The 19188-nt window shown below is 27.5% G+C and overlaps 2 protein-coding genes across 2 annotated transcripts; one reads left to right on the top strand and one right to left on the bottom strand.

Annotated features, from left to right (window-relative positions):
• The first annotated feature begins 1067 nt into the window (after positions 1–1067).
• On the top strand, positions 1068–1529 carry LOC124924762. Its single transcript, XM_047464755.1, has one exon. It carries the CDS (start codon positions 1068–1070, stop codon positions 1527–1529), a length of 462 nt encoding a protein of 153 aa, XP_047320711.1.
• Positions 1530–14689: 13160 nt separating this feature from the next.
• LOC124926938 lies at positions 14690–16870 on the bottom strand. The gene is made up of 2 exons (XM_047467273.1): positions 16220–16870; positions 14690–15584 (listed from the first exon to the last, which is right to left on the bottom strand). Exons 1-2 carry the CDS (start codon positions 16801–16803, stop codon positions 14918–14920), a joined length of 1251 nt encoding a protein of 416 aa, XP_047323229.1. The 5' UTR covers positions 16804–16870; the 3' UTR covers positions 14690–14917.
• Between the last annotated feature and the right edge of the window lie 2318 nt (positions 16871–19188).

Here is a 19188-nt window from a genome sequence, read left to right as displayed (position 1 = left end):
ACACGTGGGGCTCTCAAAATTTTATACTCCAAGATATACCGAATTCACGCATCATTTTCGATAATGCTTTTAATTGCTAAATGCATGAACATCCTGAATAGATTTTAAGATATAATCTTATTTTCCGCAACATACATCTAATGAATGTCAACAATGGTATCAGAACGAGGTTTTAGCATAAACCGATTGAATAAATTAATCGTTAATTTTGATGCAATAATTTTCTGAAGATCTTGTTAGTCTTCTAGTTTGCTAGAAAATTTTACATGAACAAACGTAAAATTAAAATAAATATTTTAAGATTAAATAATATAAATATTTAAATAAAATAAATATGATTTATGTTACTATTTCTTAAGAGTTAAGAAATGTTAAAAATTAAACTAAATGTGATTTATGTTACTATTTCTTAAGAGTTATGAAATATTAAAGATTAAAATAAATATAATTTGTTTAATACATTTTTTTGGGGTAATTGTTTTACAATTTATTTTATAATTAGATTATAATATATAATTTTAATTCAATTTATGAACTTTAAGTTCAAGGATGGAGATTCATGAAAGATTTTTTTTTAATAAAAGACAACAAAATATTAGTTCCTAAAGAATATTTGGGCAATGCCTTTCCGTGTCATAACACATGCAGTTTATGGTTTTTTGGTTGAATGGTTTTCGCAAAAGCGATGGTGTACTTCCTCAACCTTATACTCATGAGGGTGAATCTATACGGGGATTCATAAACCTTGATACGGTTGTACCCAACAAGAGACCAAAAGAAAGTTTTGGATCTTGAGGCATGGAGATATCATTGGATGTGAATTATCAACCAAGAATTATAAAGGAATGTTTATAATTAGTAAATTGTTACTTACCTTAAACACACAAGTCCTAAGGCAGTGCAAAAGTACGTTGGGCTTATATGTGATGGGATTTTGAATCATTTTATTCATAAGGAACAATTATAACTTGAATAAAATGCGCAATCGTATATATTAAATTGTTTAATCATAGATATTTATAAAATTTTTTTTGACTAATTTACATATTTATCACATAATGTAGATAATGGCAAACGATAATTTTAAATTCTCTTTACGCTCAATTGTTGAAAAAAACAAACTCAATGGAACAAACTTCCTTGATTGGGAAAGGAATATTAGAATCATTCTCAGGTCTGAGGGACGTGAGGACGCCCTTGCAACCCCTATCCCGATGGTGATAGAAACCTCATCTGATGAGGAGAAGGTAAACATAATTTGGTTGGAAAACGAAGTATTGCCTGTCACTTGCTTAATGCTTTCCGCAATGGAACCTGAATTGCAAAAGAGATTTTTGAATTCTGATGCCTATACCATCATAAGTGAACTGAAAACATTGTTTCAAGATCAGGCAATGATAGAACGATATGAGACTCACAAGGCTATACTTGATAGAAAGCTTGTGAAGGGAAAACCTATGAGTCCTCATGTAATTAGTCTTACTGGACTATTCAAGTGGATGGAAAATTTGGGGACCCCATATGACTAAGAGTTGGCCACTGATATTGTTCTTAGATCCTTACATGATGGTTTTGCACCATTCAGAATGCAATACCATATGAATGGTCTAATGCAATACCATATCCTCATTCAAATCATGTTTTAGACAAGCAATGCTTCATTTTTCAACCGAATTGTGTTTGTCTTCTCCTCATCAGATGAGGTTTCTATCACCATCGGGATAGGGGTTGCAAGGGCATCCTTACGTCCCTCAGAACTAAGAATGATTCTCAGAATCCTTTCCCAATCAAGGAAGTTCGTTCCATTGAGCTTGTTTTTCTCAACAATTGAGCGTAGAGAGAACTTAAAATTATCGTTTGCCATTATCTACATTATGTGATAGATATGCAAATCAGTCAAAAAAAATTATAAATATCTATGATTAAATAATTTAATATATACGATTGCGCATTTTATTCAAGTTATAATTTTTCATTATAAATAAAATAATTCCAAAATCCCATCACATACAAGCCCAACGTACTTTTGCACTATCTTAGGACTTGTGTGTTTAAGGTAAGTAACAATTTACTAATTATAAACATTCCTTTATAATTCTTGGTTGATAATTCACATCTAATGTTAGAATCATCTCCCTGCCTCAAGATCCAAAACTTTCTTTTGGTCTCTTGTTGGGTACAATTGTATCAAGGTTTATGAATCCCCGTATAGATTCACCCTCAGGAGTATAAAGTTGAGGAAGTACACCATTGCTTTTGCGAATCCCATTCAACAAAAAAACCATAAACTGCATGGGTTATGACACAGAAAGGCATTGCCCAAATATTCTTTAGGAACTAATATTTTGTTGTCTTTTATTAAAAACAAATCTTTCATAAATCTCCATCTTTAAACTTAAAGTTCATCAATTGAATTAAAATTATATATTATAATCTAATTATAAAATAAATTATAAAACAATTGCCCCCCAAAAAATGTATTAAATAAATCATATTTATTTTAATCTTTAATATTTCTTAACTATTAAGAAATAGTAACATAAATCACATTTATTTTAATCTTTAATATTTCTTAACTCTTAAGAAATAGTAACATAAATCATATTTATTTTATTCAAATATTTATTTTAATTTTAGGTTTGTCCATGTAAAATTTTTAATCAAACTAGAAGACTAACAAGATCTTCAGAAAATTATTGCATCAAAATTACCGATTAATTTATTCAATCGGTTTATGTTAAAATCTCGCTCTGATACCATTGTTGACATTCATTAGATGTATGTTGCGGAAAATAAGATTATATCTTAATATTTATTTAGGATGTTCATGCATTTAGCGATTAAAAACAATATCGAAAAGGTGATACATTTGATGCGTGAATTCGGTATATCTTATAGTATAAAGGATGAGAGCCCCACGTGTTGCTCCTCTAGTTGGTCCACACGAGCTCGTTAAAATTCAGTTGACTTCTACTGGTAGGATGAAAGAACAATAGAAGCAGTCTAATTACTTATGGGAAAAAAATGAGTTTTTCAATTACCTATGCACCATTCTCAAATCCCTATTTTAAGTTGTTAAATTAGAGAGTCAGGGCAAAAGAAAATCAAAAGACCATCTTTTGGCATTCCTCCGTTTTGCAATTAATATTTATGATAAATATTTTATTTTCTAAATAAAATCTATTTCAAATTATTATATTCATAATTAATTTGATATATCACGTTTCCATAATCAATTTATTATGTTTAATTATTTTATTTTATAAATAAGATATTATTTCTAATTATTAATAATATCTAATATATTATTAATAATTGGATTTCATTCTCATTAATCTATTCTTCCAACTCTAAGTGTTTGACCTCATAGGACCCAATTATAATAGCTATGGGTTTAACCTCATTAATCATAGTTGGCTTCTAGCAAAGTGCTGTGATTCTAATATAATCGGATTAAATTATCACCGTTAATTGTCCTATTCAGGTTTAGTCATTGCACATTAAATTAAAGGACATATTTCCTTCATTTTCAATATTAATGAAGATACATTTTATAGGTATATATCATCTTTAATGTTAATGTTATTTTTGAAGATTGAGTAATCTTTTAGATGTAAACCTTAATTTATAAGAATATTTTATAACTCATAATGTTGTTTTACTTTTGTTGAAAGAGTTTTTTACGCTAAAATTCGCCTGTCTTTATATTATGTTACTAATTGAATATTTATAAGTTAATAAATGTGTCACTAAAATAGAAAGAATTATTTCCACATTATTATTTATGTGGTTATTTTTATCAATAATTAGTTTCTGAGCAAATTGTAGTCCTCTGCTATTTGTAATAACCAAGCAAGTTGTAGTCCTTGTACATATTATTTATGTGGTTCTTTTATCAATAATATAGTAGAATAATTATTCTTAATGGTTCTAAGTATTATGTGTGAAAAGAAAAAATGAAATTTTTATTTATGTCAAAGATTATTATTTATTTGTATTCGCTAATGAAAATTTTAAAGATAAAACTGATTAGTAATGGATTTTTAGTCATCGTCAAGTGTGTAACTATATTAAGCAATGAGTGAATGATAATGTTCTTAACCATGTTAGTAAAGAAATATATGTTAAAGGTATATGGAACAAATTTAAAGAGTTATATGTTCGTAAGACTTGCCACAATAAATTATTTATGATCAAGAAGATTATGGGTTTAAATTACATGATGAAAAAATCATGTACGATCATTTGAATATGTTTTAGGGAATCATTAATCAGTTTGATGAAATATGAGTATCAAATTTGATGATGATATCCAAGAATTATGACTTCTTAGTACATTGTCGGGCTAATGTGAGACATTGAGAACGCCATTGTCCAACTCAGTCACAAATTGTATTTGTACTAGGAAGTTGGTAAGAGTAGTGTCCTCAATAAAGAGATGAGAAGAAAATTACAAGGTACTTTTGCATTCTGATGTCGTTCTTATTGAAAAAAGAGGGAAGACTAAGAGTAAAGGTAAATGAGAAAAATAGAAACAAAAACAAATTTAATGACAATGCTAACATTCAGTGTTATTATTAGAGCGGTCAGACGGGCCAACCCATTGCGGGGTGGGTCTACCCACCAAAACCCATAATTTGACGGGTCGATGACGGACTGGCCCACCATCCCGGCGGGCTGAAGATCCCCAACCCAACACAACCCAAGATGGGTTACGGGTTAAGCGAGCCAACTCGCGGGTTGTCTCACTATAAATAAAAATAAATAAAAATCATTAATAGTTTTAGAACACAAGTGTTCAAGAAAATGATCAAATAGTCATAATATACATCAAACAAGAGTCTTGTCTATCGTTACACATTAATTGACCAAATAGTTCAACAAAGTAACTAAAATTTGAAAAATTTATAAAATAAAATTTTCAATAAAGTCAACATTCCTTAAATATTATCAATCGAGATATCATCAACATTATTTAACAGAATATTAAGTTTCAAACTTTCAGTGTGAAGCTTCTAGAATTGGAACAAAGTTTGAATCCACGAACTCTTGAAGTTGAGAACGAAAAGAAGAAAATATGAACAAATAAGTAGTTGGCGGTCAATGAACGAAGTATTGAGTACTAACTACTGCAATCTAGAATCAAATTTGAATTCACGAACCCTTGAAGGCGAGAACGAAGAGATGAAAGGAAGAACAAATAAGTAACTAACGACCGATGGACGAAATATTAATTATTGACTACTATAGTGCTACATGAGAGTGAAAAAAAACTAGGGCTATGCGGCATAATTAGAGTCGTCAATTTAGGTTAGGCCCGTTGGGTTGGCCCGTCCTGCCAAATAATTTAGACAAGTTAGGGTAAAATATTAGCAACCCAGTTAAAAGTGGGCCTACACGGGCCAACCCGCTCGGGTAGCGGGCCTAGGCAGGTCGGGCTTGGGTTGGAAAAATAAAATCTAATTTGATTTATAGCCTTATAGGCATACCGCATATGTTATTATGCCGTATAGCCCTAATTTTTTCTCTCACATGCAGCACTACAATAGTCAATACTCAATACTACGTCCATCAGCCGCTGGCTACTTATTTGTTCTGCATTTCTTCTCTTCGTTCTTGCCTTCAAGGGTTCGTGGATTCAAACTTCGTTCCAGACTACAACAATCAATACTCAATACTTCGCCCATTGGTCGCCGACTACTTATTTGTTCCGCCTTTCTTCTCTTCGTTCTCGCCTTCAAGGGTCCGTGAATTCAAACTTGGTTCCAGTTCTAGAAGTTTCACACTGAAAGTCTAAAATGTAATATTTTGTTAAATAATGATGATGATGTCTCGATTGATGATATTTAAAGAATGTTGACTTTACTGAAATTTATATTTTATGAATTTTTCAAATTTTAGTTACTTTGTTGAATTATTTGGTCAATTAATATGTAACGATAGGCAAGACTCTTATTTGGTGTGTACTATGATTATTTAATCGTGTTCTTGAACTATTGTTTTCTAGAACTATTAATGATTTTTATTTATTTTTATTTGTAGTGAGACAACTCGCGGGCTGGCCCGCCTAACTCACAACCCACCTTGGGTTGAGGATTTTCAGCCCTCCGGGATGGTGGGTCAGCCCAAAGTCGACCCCTCAAACGATGGGTTTTGGTGGGTAGGCCCGCCCCGCCATGGGTTGGTCTGTCTGACCGCTCTAGGCATATTGGTGTATGCGGTATGTCTATAAGGCTATAAATCATATTAGAATTTTTTTGCCAACCCTAGACCGACCCGCCTAGGCCCGCGACCCGAGCGAGCTGGCCCGTGTAGACCCACTTCCAAATGGGTTGCTAAATTTTCAACCCAACTCATCTAAATTATTTGGGGGGGACGGGCCAACCCAACGGCCTAACCTAAATTGTCGGCTCTAGTTATCATTGTGGCAAAAAGAATTATATTAAGAAATTTTGCCAAATATTTCTAAGTGAGAACAAAAATTCAAATGATAAAAAAAGGAAAATCGATCATAGTAATAAACATGAGAAAGTTAATGTGACTGCCGTTTATTTTTTATTTTTGTAATGAAACTATCACCCTAATAATGAAAACGGAATAATAGCTATTGTATTGAAATTCAAGAGAATAGCGTAAAAGTAAGAAAGAAAGAAATAACGACATAAGAATTTTACACAGGTTCGAACCAACAAAGTTCTACGTCTTGGTTTTGGAGAATTAATTCAATAGAGTTATAATAGAGATTACAGACTCTAACTCTCTTTATTTTGTTCTAGGTTTTAGTATCGCCATAAATTGGTATCAGAGCCAAGTTGGGCTAAGACAGTCGTAGCTCGATTTTTTTTATTTGAGATGGGGTTGACTTCTAGAGTGTGAGACTAAAACCTAGAACAACAGAGAGAGTTAGAGTTTGTAATCCCTATTATAACTCTATTGAACCAATTCTCCGAAAATAGAACGTGGGACATTATTGGTCCGAACCTAGGTAAGATTCTTATGTCGTTATTTCTTTTTTATTTACTTTTACGTTATTGTTCTGTATTCCATTACGATTGTTATTATTCCATTGTTATTCTTAGGGTGATAGTTTTTACCACAATTTTGTATGATGATTGATGTTAATCTTGTTTGCCAACTAGTTTCTTGGCAATCGAGATTAACGGCCTCATCATCATACAAAATAAAGAAATCATCGGTGACCACATTAATTTTATCGTGTTTATCATTGTCATCGATTTTCCTTTCTTTATCATTTGTATATTTGTTCTTTCATAGAAATGTTCGAAAAAATATTTGAATATGCCCACATTTGCCACAATTATAACACTTAATGTAGCATTATTACCGGATCTTCTTTTTGCTTCTATTTTCTCATTTGAACTTTACTCTTAGTCATCCTCTTATTTAGTAAGTAGGACATAATAATACAAAAAAATATCTTGTAATTTTTTTCTCATCTCTTCATTGAGGACACTAATATTTACCACATTTATAGTACAAATATCATTTACGGCTGAGTTGGGCAATAACGTTCCCAACGTCTCCTATGAGTCTGGCATTATACAAAAAAAGTCACAATCATGGCATTTATCATCAAATTTGATACCCATTTTATCTAACTAATTAATTATTTCATGAAACGTATTCAAGTGATTGGATATGGTTTTCAATCTTAGTATTTAAAACTCATCATTTGTTTGATAAAAAACAATTTATTGTTGTTTACGACCATATAACTCTTTAATTTTGCTTTATAGACCCTTTATATATATCTCTTCATTGATATTGTTAAGAACATTATCATTCACTTATTAACTAATATAATCATACATTTTACGATAACTCAAAATTCATAACCCATTAGTTTTATCTTCTGTTTTTACTATTAAATACATGTAATTAATAATCTTTAACACAAATAAGAAATTTCATATTCCCTTTCCACACATACAGTTAAACTGTTAAGAGTAAACATTATACTTCTTACTCTATATTATTATAAACAACGCAATGACTACAACATTCTCAAATAACAGTTTGATAAAAATAATTACATAAATAAAAATGCGGAAATGATTTTTTCTATTTTATTGATACATTTATAAATCTATCAATATCTAATAAACCAATCAAGTAAGAGAATATAAAGACGCACAAACTTTAGCATGAAAAACTTTTTCAACAAGAGTAAAACCATTGGACTATTCTAACGTTTAAACTATCTACTATATCACTTCTAATGGGTTGCACAATATTTTTTACACATTGAGTTTTAAAATTTAACAAATTACCTAAACTTTAAAAAATAATATTATCATTAAAAATGATACATATATAGAATGTATCTTTACCAATGGTAAAATATCTAACCCTAAGTATCTATGGAGAGAAGAGAAAGTAGTTGAAAAATAAAATTCCTAATAATTGTCTTCGTCTTCCTCTCTGAATGAAAATTCTAACTGCATATTATATAATATATAATAATATATTATTCCCTCTTCTAGTTTAGCGGTAAAAAAGGTGAATATCCTTAGCCTTATTAAGGTTCTGAGTTCGAGTATGTCATACGGCTAGTTTTTAAATGAGAAACGAAACTCATTCTTCAAAATATATATATATATATATATATATATATATATATATATATATATATATATATATATATATATATATATATATATATATATATATATATATATATATATTATTAGTTCAATTTTAATGGCTGGACACCCAGCAAAGGTGAGCCATGTGTCAACTAATTAAGGATGATAATGGGTACCTACCGCCGGGAGTGAAGTACCCATCTCCAAACCCGGTCTATATTTTACTACCCGACCTAGAACTCGAACCCGACGGGTATCTCTACTTCTATCCAGATCCCCGATTTGTCGGTTATCAGATTTCCGACGGGTACCCTATTACCCGATTAAAAACTAATTATGAGATTATAAAATTTGAAGCAAAAAAATATATAATTATAATAAATCATTTTAAAATTAGTAATATCGAAATATTAAAAATACAAATAAAAACATTATTACCTACATACTTATTTGGTAGATGTTGAAGAAGATAAACTAAAGTAAAAAAAAAGTTGAAAAAAAATTAAAAGATTGAATATGAATAATGATTAGTGAAAGTAATTTTTGATATTAAAGTAAGTTGAAGATAGAGATTTATGTTTGAAAAATATTTTTTTGAAAATATAAAAAATTTAAAGATGGAGTGAAGTGTATTTATAATGATATTTGGAGTGAGATGTGGATAACACCAAATTATATAATTAATGTTTTTATCAGATATTTCTAATGATGAAGAATTTGGAAAGTCATATAAGTTTAATATTAATATAGTCGGGTACCGAGTATCGGGTTTGAGTTTCGCACACTCCTCATGCCCGACATGTACCTTCTCCCCCTGCCCGACCCTGACTATCGGGTACCCACGAGTATCGGGCATACGATTACTCATTGTCATTCCTGCAACTAATACATCAAAAAAAACAAGAGTAATTCTGCTTTGTAAATTAAGATATTGGAGTAATTTAAGTTTGAATTAGTTGATTTCGTTGGTAATTTGAAGATACCCGAAGCAATTTTATAGCTTTCTCAGTGGAAGATTCAAATTTTGATACAAGGGTTTCTTCATATTTTTGTTTCTAAATGTTCTTATTTAATCTCTAGATAGTTTAGAAAGAAAATAGAAAAAACAATAAATAAATAAATAAATAAAACACTTAATTTCAACCTCTTTCAGAAAATTGTGATTTTGAGCGATTTTTTTTTTGTTTTTATCTTGGAGTTTGCTAAATTTTCTGAATACTGATTTCAATAGTTTGTGTGTAAAATATTTGTGTTATCGGTCTTATATATTATTTAACCTTTTAAAATAATTAGCATGTAGCCCGTGCATTTACACGAGTAATGATATAAAAATCGGAAAAAAATAATTACGATTAAAATTTGATAATATTTTTAATTTATTCTCACATATATATATTCAAATTAACCACCGTTCTCGATCCGGCAATCCGGACACTTTGAAAATTAAGCATCATTTTATATATATATATATATATATATATATATATATATATATATATATATATATATATATATTAGTTAGTTAAAAAGTTGAACTTATATTGTTAAAACATTTCGCGTTCATCAAATTTTGTGTTGAATTTAATATATAAAGTTTAATTAGCTTAGTTGGTTAAAGGGTTGTACTTATTTTTGTTAGGTTGCAAGTTCGAAGTATACTTATAGTATTTTTAATTTTATTTTAACCGTTTTAAGTTTATGGGAGGGTCAACAAACAATCCGACACAAATATTCATTTACTCTCATATATATATATCCAAATTAACCACGGCTCTCGACCCAGTAATCCGAAAACTTTGAAAATTAAGCATCATTATATATATATATATATATATATATATATATATATATATATTTATAAAATTGTGTATTATACCTACTATGGCAACATTACTATGCGTCTATGACTAGGGAGGCTAACGGTACTAGTAAGCTCAATACCAATTGTCACGTTTAGGTATTTTAAAAACAAAAGAATTAAAATAATTAAGTAGATCAGTTACAATAGGTATTCTCGTTTTAATTTTTTCCCAAATTCAAATTCTATTTTAGTATTTGACATCGACTTTGACGGGTATTTCTATTTTTATATTTAATTTTTCGAATATCCGATATTCGACTAATACCACATTATCCGATTAAATCTTATAAATTGTATAAATTTGAAGTGAAGAAACATAGTTTTAAAAATGTTGAAGAAACATAACCTAACCAATTAAAATACTTAATAGATGTCGAAAAATATAATAATTTTGTTGAAATTATATTTAAAAATAAAAATATTAGAATAAAGTTTGAATAAAAGTTAATGGTAAAGATGGAAGATAAAGAGGAATATTAAAATAATAAAGTTATAGTTTAATGTAGATAAGAGTAAAAATAAATTATACATTTGTTGTGATGTTGGTAATGATGTGGAATGACGTGAAATGTGAAATATGAGTATCACATTAATCTTTTAATAAAAAAATAATAATATTAATATAGGTGTGTATAAAATGAATGATAGTTTCCCATCATCTTCGTCTCTTAACCCAATTTGAGTATCTTCTCTTCTCTTTATGTTCCGATTCTGATGGACCCAAAAATTTAAGTTTGGGTGAACTTGAAAAATATTTGAGTTGTGTTTAAGTAAATTATGAGAAATTTATGGATAAAACAAGCGAATAAACATAAATTTGACCCAATTTTTAATAATTATATAAACAAATAGTGAATTAAGTTAAAAATTAATAAAAATGTTAAATGTCATATCCCATTTTTACCTTAAAAAAATATTAGGGGAATTTATCAACATATTTTATTAACATGGTAAATGAATATAGTAAAAAATAAGTTATTTTAATATTTTAACTATTAATTATTTAAATGATATGAGTTAAAAGAAAATTTAGGTCGAATATTAGTTGTTTAAAAACAATTTCTTATAATTTAAATCAATTAAAATTTTAACTCTAGTATTTATTATCAATATTTAATATTAAAGTATACATTATTAATAAAATTATTAATAAAATGTCTTTTCAAGAAAACAAGTCAAATATGAGGTGGGGACAGACGTAACCCAACGGGAAGTGCCACATTTACAACATGTAAGTTACAGGTCACACCTAAAAAAAATTAGAGATGGCTTAAGCCCACCTCAGCACTCCCTTGGATTCGTCCCTGAACTTACCATGAGTATCCAATATTCCAATATATGGTTACTTAATATATTCTTAAAACTAGCTAAGATAACCTATGGTTGCACACAAGGGCGAATTTAAAATTGTTTTTTTCACTATACTCAAAATATCATAGGTATTACAGTAAGTGAAAATATTAATTAAATTATTCCACAAATACCTTTACTAAAATAAAATAAATATACGAAATCTAATCAAAGATAAAAATACTCGATTTAAAAAAGAAATTTATAAATTTATAAATTTAAAACTATATAGTTGAAGAAAAATTAGATTTAAAAATGTAAAAAGTTAAATTAATTACATTTTAAATAAATAAAAACTAACTAGAAAGAAAATTAAAAAAAAAATCTAATTAGTAGAGTTTAATTATGTGAGAATATAGAAAAACTAATAAAAATAAAAATAATAACAAAAATACAAAATTATGACAAAAACGGATTATTAAGTGAATATACACTCTAAAAGAAAATTAGATAATATTAATGAATATAATTCATTTTGAAAGAATAAATAATATATTAATTTATTTAATTTATATAAATGTTTGAAATAGTTTAAAATTAATTTAAAATTAAAAAAGAAGATTATAATATCTTTATATTTATATAAATTATTATTTAATCTTTATCTTATAAATAATTTGTATTATTAACTATATTAAAATTAATAAAAAGATAATATATATATAATAATCATATAAATATAGTTTTAAAAGAATTAATAATATTATTGTATAATTTAAATTATTTTATATATAAATTAAAATTTATGTATTATTATAGATATTTGTATATTAAAAATATTATTAATAATTATTTTAATAAAATTATAAATTATATTAATTTTTATAAAACAAAGGAGGAGGTCAGAGTTTGATAAATGTTTCATCCAAAGTCCATGAACTGAACTGACCATTAAATATATATATATATATATATATAAATATTTGAGAAGAAAATTTGACGAAGAGAATGATGTGACAAAATTTGATTATTAAAAAAAATAAAAAATAAAAATTTTTTTCTCTTTCCTCACATTTTTATCATTTTTCCTGATGTAATGACACATAATTTCTTCCCTCAAATTCCATTTTTTATTGCTCCTCTATTATAATTATTTAAAATATTTTTAATAAGAATTTTTAATCCAACTTTTAACTTTTTGACATATCACAACTAGTTTAGATAAAAAAAATTTTAAAAAAATAATATATTTTTAAATATAAAAGTAATTCTTATCCTATAGATATCTATAGTAGTTAATATTTTTAAAATTTATTAATTTTTTTATAATTTATGTTGAATATAACTTTTTATATTATTAATAATTGAAATATATGTATTTATATTTTAAAAATATATAATAAATATTTATTATTTTAATTTAATATAATTAAAATTATATTTATAAAATTTATTAATTCTTATAAATATATATATATTAGGAGAGGGGAAAAAATAATTACAATAAATAAATTTTAAAAGAGAGACATGACGCAGAGAGTGAGAGTTATTATATATATTAATTAGTAGTTAATATAATTAAATTTATTTTTTATTTTAAAAATTTATTAATTTTGAAAGATTAAAGTTGAATATAACTTTTTTTTTATATTATTAATTATTTAAAGATATGTATTTATATTTTTAAAATATATAATAAACATTTATTATTTTAATATAATATAATTAAAATTAAATTTATAAAATTTAATAATTTTTACTTTTTAGTGAGAAAAAAAATAGTTATGAAAGAAAAATTAAGAAAGAAATATATATATTAAAAAAAATAAGAAAAATAAATTAGGAAAGAGAAATTATATAACGATATTATTGATCGTGGAGATATCTATATATTATATAAATATAGATTAATAGTTAATAGTTAATATAATTAAATTTATTTTTATTCTTAAAATTTATTAATTTTTGTATGGTTAAGGTTAAATATAATTTTTATATCATTAATTATTTAAATATATATTTATATTTTTTAAATATATAATAAGTATTTATTATTTTAATATAATATAATTAAATTTTTTTTTATAAAATTTATTAATTCTTACTTTTTAAAAAAAAAAAATTAAGAAAAAATATATATATATATATATATATATATATATATATATATATATATATATATATATATATATATATATATATATATATATATATATATATATATATAATAAGAGAGAAATATATATATTAAAATTTAAAAAAAAAATAATTAAGATAAATAAATTAGGAAAAACAAATTACATAATAATATAAGTAATTGTAAAGAGAGCATATTATATATTATAAATTATTTTTATTTGTTATATATATATATATAAATAAAAATTAATAAATAATATATATATATATTATTTATATATATATATATAATTTAATAATTATATAAATATAAAAATTAATAAAAATAATAATAAATTATATATATAATATATTATATAAATTATATATATATATATAAGAAATTTAATAATTATATATATAAATATATAAAATAATATATATAAAATAATATTTTAAATTTAAACTATTTTGTTGAACTAAATCTTGACAGGAGGTTGTTAGTGGCCTTTTTAAAAATTACGATTTATTTTAAAAATTAATTTACCAGTTAAAAGTAAGGGATTAGATTAATTGGAATTCATGTGCCTACTAAATTTGTATTTACTCATAAACTTTTTATTTTATTATTAATAGATTACAGCACAAATTAATGGCCTAAATTCTATTTATTACATATTCACCTTTCTATTTTATGGCCTAAGTTGGAGATGTGAATTAAAGAACTTGGGATTCGGAAACAAATTCAACTAATACAGGTAATTTCTTTTTCCAAAGTATACTTGAATATTAACATTTAAAAACATATTAAATCGAATGTGTAAGAAATTTCTTGTAAACATATATAAGCTCAAAACAAACAATGATCATAAACAAAAATAAACACTAAAAGAGTTGCACTCTTACTTCAAAACACGATTTCCTTCTTAAATTATCTAAAAATAAATAAAAAATAGTATAACATTTGTTCTTGTATATATTAAAAGTTTTCTTATATGCTCCAACCAATTGATTGTCATTGCATAGCAAGAGAACAATATGATCAAGAAAAGTTATCTTGTTGATCATGGCAGAACTCTTTCCTCAGTTTACGAGAGAAATACCTACAAGCATCCATACATAAATCAATGGCGGCAGAAACCGCCACAAATACAGCAGCATCCGCCGAACAAGTAACATGTTCAACTCCAACTTCAACCACCGGTTTGCTTGTTTTCCCTTCACCTTCCACCGTAGAACACATTACAAATCCCCTAACTGAACTCAGTGAAGGGTCGTCATTATTCAATCTATTATCAATACAAAACTTCCCACCTTTCTTCCCATTGATAATCCCTTTCGCAATCGGAATCCCAGCTGCATTAAGCTCTGTTACAAGTTCTAACTTATAACCAAGTCCATAATCAGTACCCCTTTCTCTCCACGCCTCGAGCCGTCCCCACGGTTTCCAGCTGTTATCAGAGGAGCCATCAGGTCTGAGTATGAGCCAAGCTCCAGGGTTGGAGCTGGAAACCCGATCGGAGCCTGGGGAGGCGACGAATGGAGTTGTCATGGAGGCTGCGGCTACAGGGGAGCCTGAGAGATCATAGATCATTATCATCCATCCTTTTCTTTCTTTTCCGGCTGGTTTGTCTCTTTCGCCGCCGCTGAACGTCCTCATCCATCCTCCTACTCTGTTGGTTTTTGCGGTGAAATCTTGTGGCACATTCCTGTTTGGAAAAATATTAATTAGATCGAGATTGGAGTGGAGTGGAGTGGTGTGCACATGGTGGGGAATCCCAATCTTGATGGTAGTTGAATAAGACAGTGAGAAGGAGATTTTCTTAATGATTCTTTGACCAAGCAGGCTTAATACATTTGCAGTTAACTTGATTATTATTCAATTAGGTACTCAATAATTTGTTTTTTATTTGAAATTGCACACCAATTCCTTATTTTTTTAAAGGGAGGGAGGACCACCATCCAAATAATTCATGCTTGTGAATATGGTAAGAGTTGAAACAGACCAATAAAATCAAACTGATAACTTATGGTTGTGTCAGTCAGTCATTCAGCCTTTTTTTGGGTCATTGATTGTAAGGTAGGAGTAAAAAACAAGAATCAGATAGGTCGTGCCTGTGTTGCCGGCTTCATTTTAGCTAAACCAGCTAACAGTCACAAAAGAAAGAAAACAGGTATATTTATAAGACCATTTAGAACATGTCAATTATTTGAAGACAATTGCCATGAAAATGACTAGTTAATCAAAGAAGAAGATGGAAATGACAACTATGATCCATCCATTAACAAATTGACAAAGAGAGTGAAAGAAAGTGGGGACCAAATTAGCAGAGATAGAACTAACCGTGATCTAGCGTTGCGGTCTGCGCTGAATTTACAGCTGAAAACAGGTTGACGGATGTTACCCTGAATCTGGAACACAACAGGGCTACATTCAGGTTCACCATCGAACTGAAACACGAAACGTGGTTCAGGTTCAGTTCTAACAGTAAGATGAAGTTCAGGCATAGGTTTATCAGATTCAGCTCCTAGTTTACTCCAACCATTATGAAAAACCACAGGTTTAGACTCTGTTTCACCATTGAGTTCGATTCCAATATTGACTCGTCCAAGCAACTTCCCCCTGGTGACTCCACACGTGTTACCTATCATTCCAGGGTAAACCAAGACGGTAAGATTCAGCGATTTCCCTGATAGACGTCGGAGTGAAGCCTGGTCCAGGTGGAACCCGACAGAGGCGTCGACGGCATCAGATGATGAGTAGATAGGAAGGAAAGTTGTTTGTGGAGAGAATCCTTTGATCCGGATGACGCAAAAACAGGTGGCGGTGGATGATGGATAGACGGCGGAATCGGGCTTTCTTGTTGAAAGTGGGAGCTTTAATGACAGGGAATCAACGATTAGTCGGACAAATGGACATGGATCCATAGCTGCAACTTAACTCTCTGTTCTAGCTCGTTCTTGTTCTTGTTCTCTCTCTAATAGAGGAATGGGCGAATGAAAAACTTCTCCAGGAGCTTCTTATAATTAATAATAATGTCTTCTTGCGGCTATTTCATACTGTTTTTATCGTAAAATAAAAAACAGTATTATGGGCTTGAGGGTGACTATGATCTTATTTTAATCATGTGTTTGTTGATATCATTAGTTGAATAATCATGAACACTTTTTTTATAAATTTATTTATTTTATTAAATATCTTATCTTATACGATGTATTTAGACAAGGTAATAATTTAATTAACATAAATATATAATTTTTCTTATTTAGAGTCATACTCAATTAGTGTTTTTAAATTGCCATAAATATATAATTGGGTTATAAAAGGTTTATTGGATATTTTTTTTGATAAAAATATTTAAATTTATTAATATATATATATAGTAAAATATATTTTTTAAAATAAAAGGTGTTTTAATATTTAATTAATAAATTGATTAATTGATTAAATATTAAATAAAATGACATTTGATAAATGATTATAATCATCATGATTATGATGAAGAATTTCTTAATATTAGTTATGCCAGATATACATGATTAATTAGTTAAAAGAAAGTTTTTATTATACTACATTTATTATGGATTTTATTTATGTATAGGATCCTGGCAATCTAATTTTTTTTAATTTAAGAAAATAAAAAAATGAAAAGTATCCTAATAAGATTTTGTAAGGAGAGATGACAGCTTGGCAAGGGCTGTCACACCACGTTGTCAGGGACAGATAAGGACGCTGAGCTGGAGGAGGGGCGTCTTATTATCGTATAGAACAAAGTAAGCTGACGTGTAACTTTATTTTTATTTTTATTTTTATTCTCTCTTCTCTCGAGTCGACGAACGGCAACATTTTTGTTTTTCCTGCCTAAATCTTTTTTAACTAGTATTTATTTAAAACATTGGAGAGGAATCTCATATTAAACTATTTTGTAGAAAAAAATATTTATATAATTGTTTTAAATTCTGAAACGAGTTTATATTATTTTATGAGAAATAATTAGGTGAGGGAATTTGGTGAGAGAATGACGTGGCATAATCTTATTCGCTGAAAAAATCAAATAATTTATTTCTTTTTTCTCTTTCCTCCCACTTTTACATTTTCCAAATGAAGGTGATGCCACACGTCATTCCCTCACCAAATTCCCTCATTAAATTCTCTACATCTATCACTCCTCTTATTTTATTATCATTTCTTAATAAACATAAATATTATATTTTAAATAAATAATACACTTATTTAATAGTGTAAACATCCTCTATTAAAAAATATATTTTAAAAAATATTTCTATACCGACTTATTGAACGAGAATAAAATAAATAATTAATTGTAAAATAAAGCACAAAATAATTAAACTCCAGACTAATTTAAATAAAACATAAAAAATAGTACAAATAATTCAAACAAATTAAATAAGTTAAAAAATTAACTTTTCATTTTTTTTCATATCATTCTTTTCTGAGGTTTTTTTGAAAATCAGAAAATTGAAACGTTGATTTGTTTGGCTCGAGGTTAGGTCGACTTCAACAATTTCCCAGAGTAAATTTGGAAGGGACAACCAGAGTTAGAGAGAATGAAGTGTAGAAAAACATAAAATTGCCATAATTTTTTTTTTAAGGTTTTAAAGATTTTGGTTTTGGAGCTAAATGTCCATTTTATGTAAGATCGGTTGGAAAGTGTTCCTAGACCTATTTGCAAACTGTGTAAGCATTCAAAACCTTTCCATACTTTATTTAACCCCATGTTTTTTAAAAAATCTGGTTGTCAAGAAAAATGTTATTTTTGTGTTATAGTTATCCATTGTGCAATTTTATGTTTGAAACATGTTCTAAACCTGTTACACGACAATTATAGATTGATTAGAATGTTTGAAACATGTTAAAAACAACAAAAACTCAATTTCAAAATTTTTGAGTTCGGCTATGCAGGTTCTGCTATTTGGTTTTGGATGTTTAGGATTATTCTAAATAGGTTGGAGATGTTTTAAATGTGTTTTTAAGAAAGTCAGTGTATTTAAAAGGAGTAATGATAGGGGAGCGAAAGATTGGTAGCGAATGGGACAGCTAAGGACACAACGTGGAGCGCTGATTGAACTTTCTGACTCAGTATATATTTATTTTTCTCTTTTATCTTTATTATTAATTTTCTCTCTTCTCACTACTTACATTTTCTTCCTCCATTTTAAAAAAGAGACAATAAAAAAATCAATTTTTATTATTAAAAAATTAATAATTTATCTTTTTAACTTTTATTATTATAAATATTCTTTTTTTAAAAATTATTTACATGTCACTATAAACAACGTATTTTTATTGTT

This window comes from Impatiens glandulifera, chromosome 2 (assembly GCF_907164915.1).
Source record: "Impatiens glandulifera chromosome 2, dImpGla2.1, whole genome shotgun sequence".
Taxonomy (NCBI): Eukaryota; Viridiplantae; Streptophyta; class Magnoliopsida; order Ericales; family Balsaminaceae; genus Impatiens; species Impatiens glandulifera.
Note: the sequence above shows the minus strand (reverse complement) of the source record. Positions and strands in the feature narration are given on the sequence as shown.

Bases quoted from the DNA above. Each gene is read 5' to 3' on its own strand.
- LOC124926938 (XM_047467273.1), bottom strand. From the start codon at position 16,803: ATGGATCCATGTCCATTTGTCCGACTAATCGTTGATTCCCTGTCATTA. The intron at 15,585-16,219 runs GTTAGTTCTATC...TTTTCCAAACAG, and splicing joins GACCGCAACGCTAGATCACG to GAATGTGCCACAAGATTTCA.
- LOC124924762 (XM_047464755.1), top strand. From the start codon at position 1,068: ATGGCAAACGATAATTTTAAATTCTCTTTACGCTCAATTGTTGAAAAA.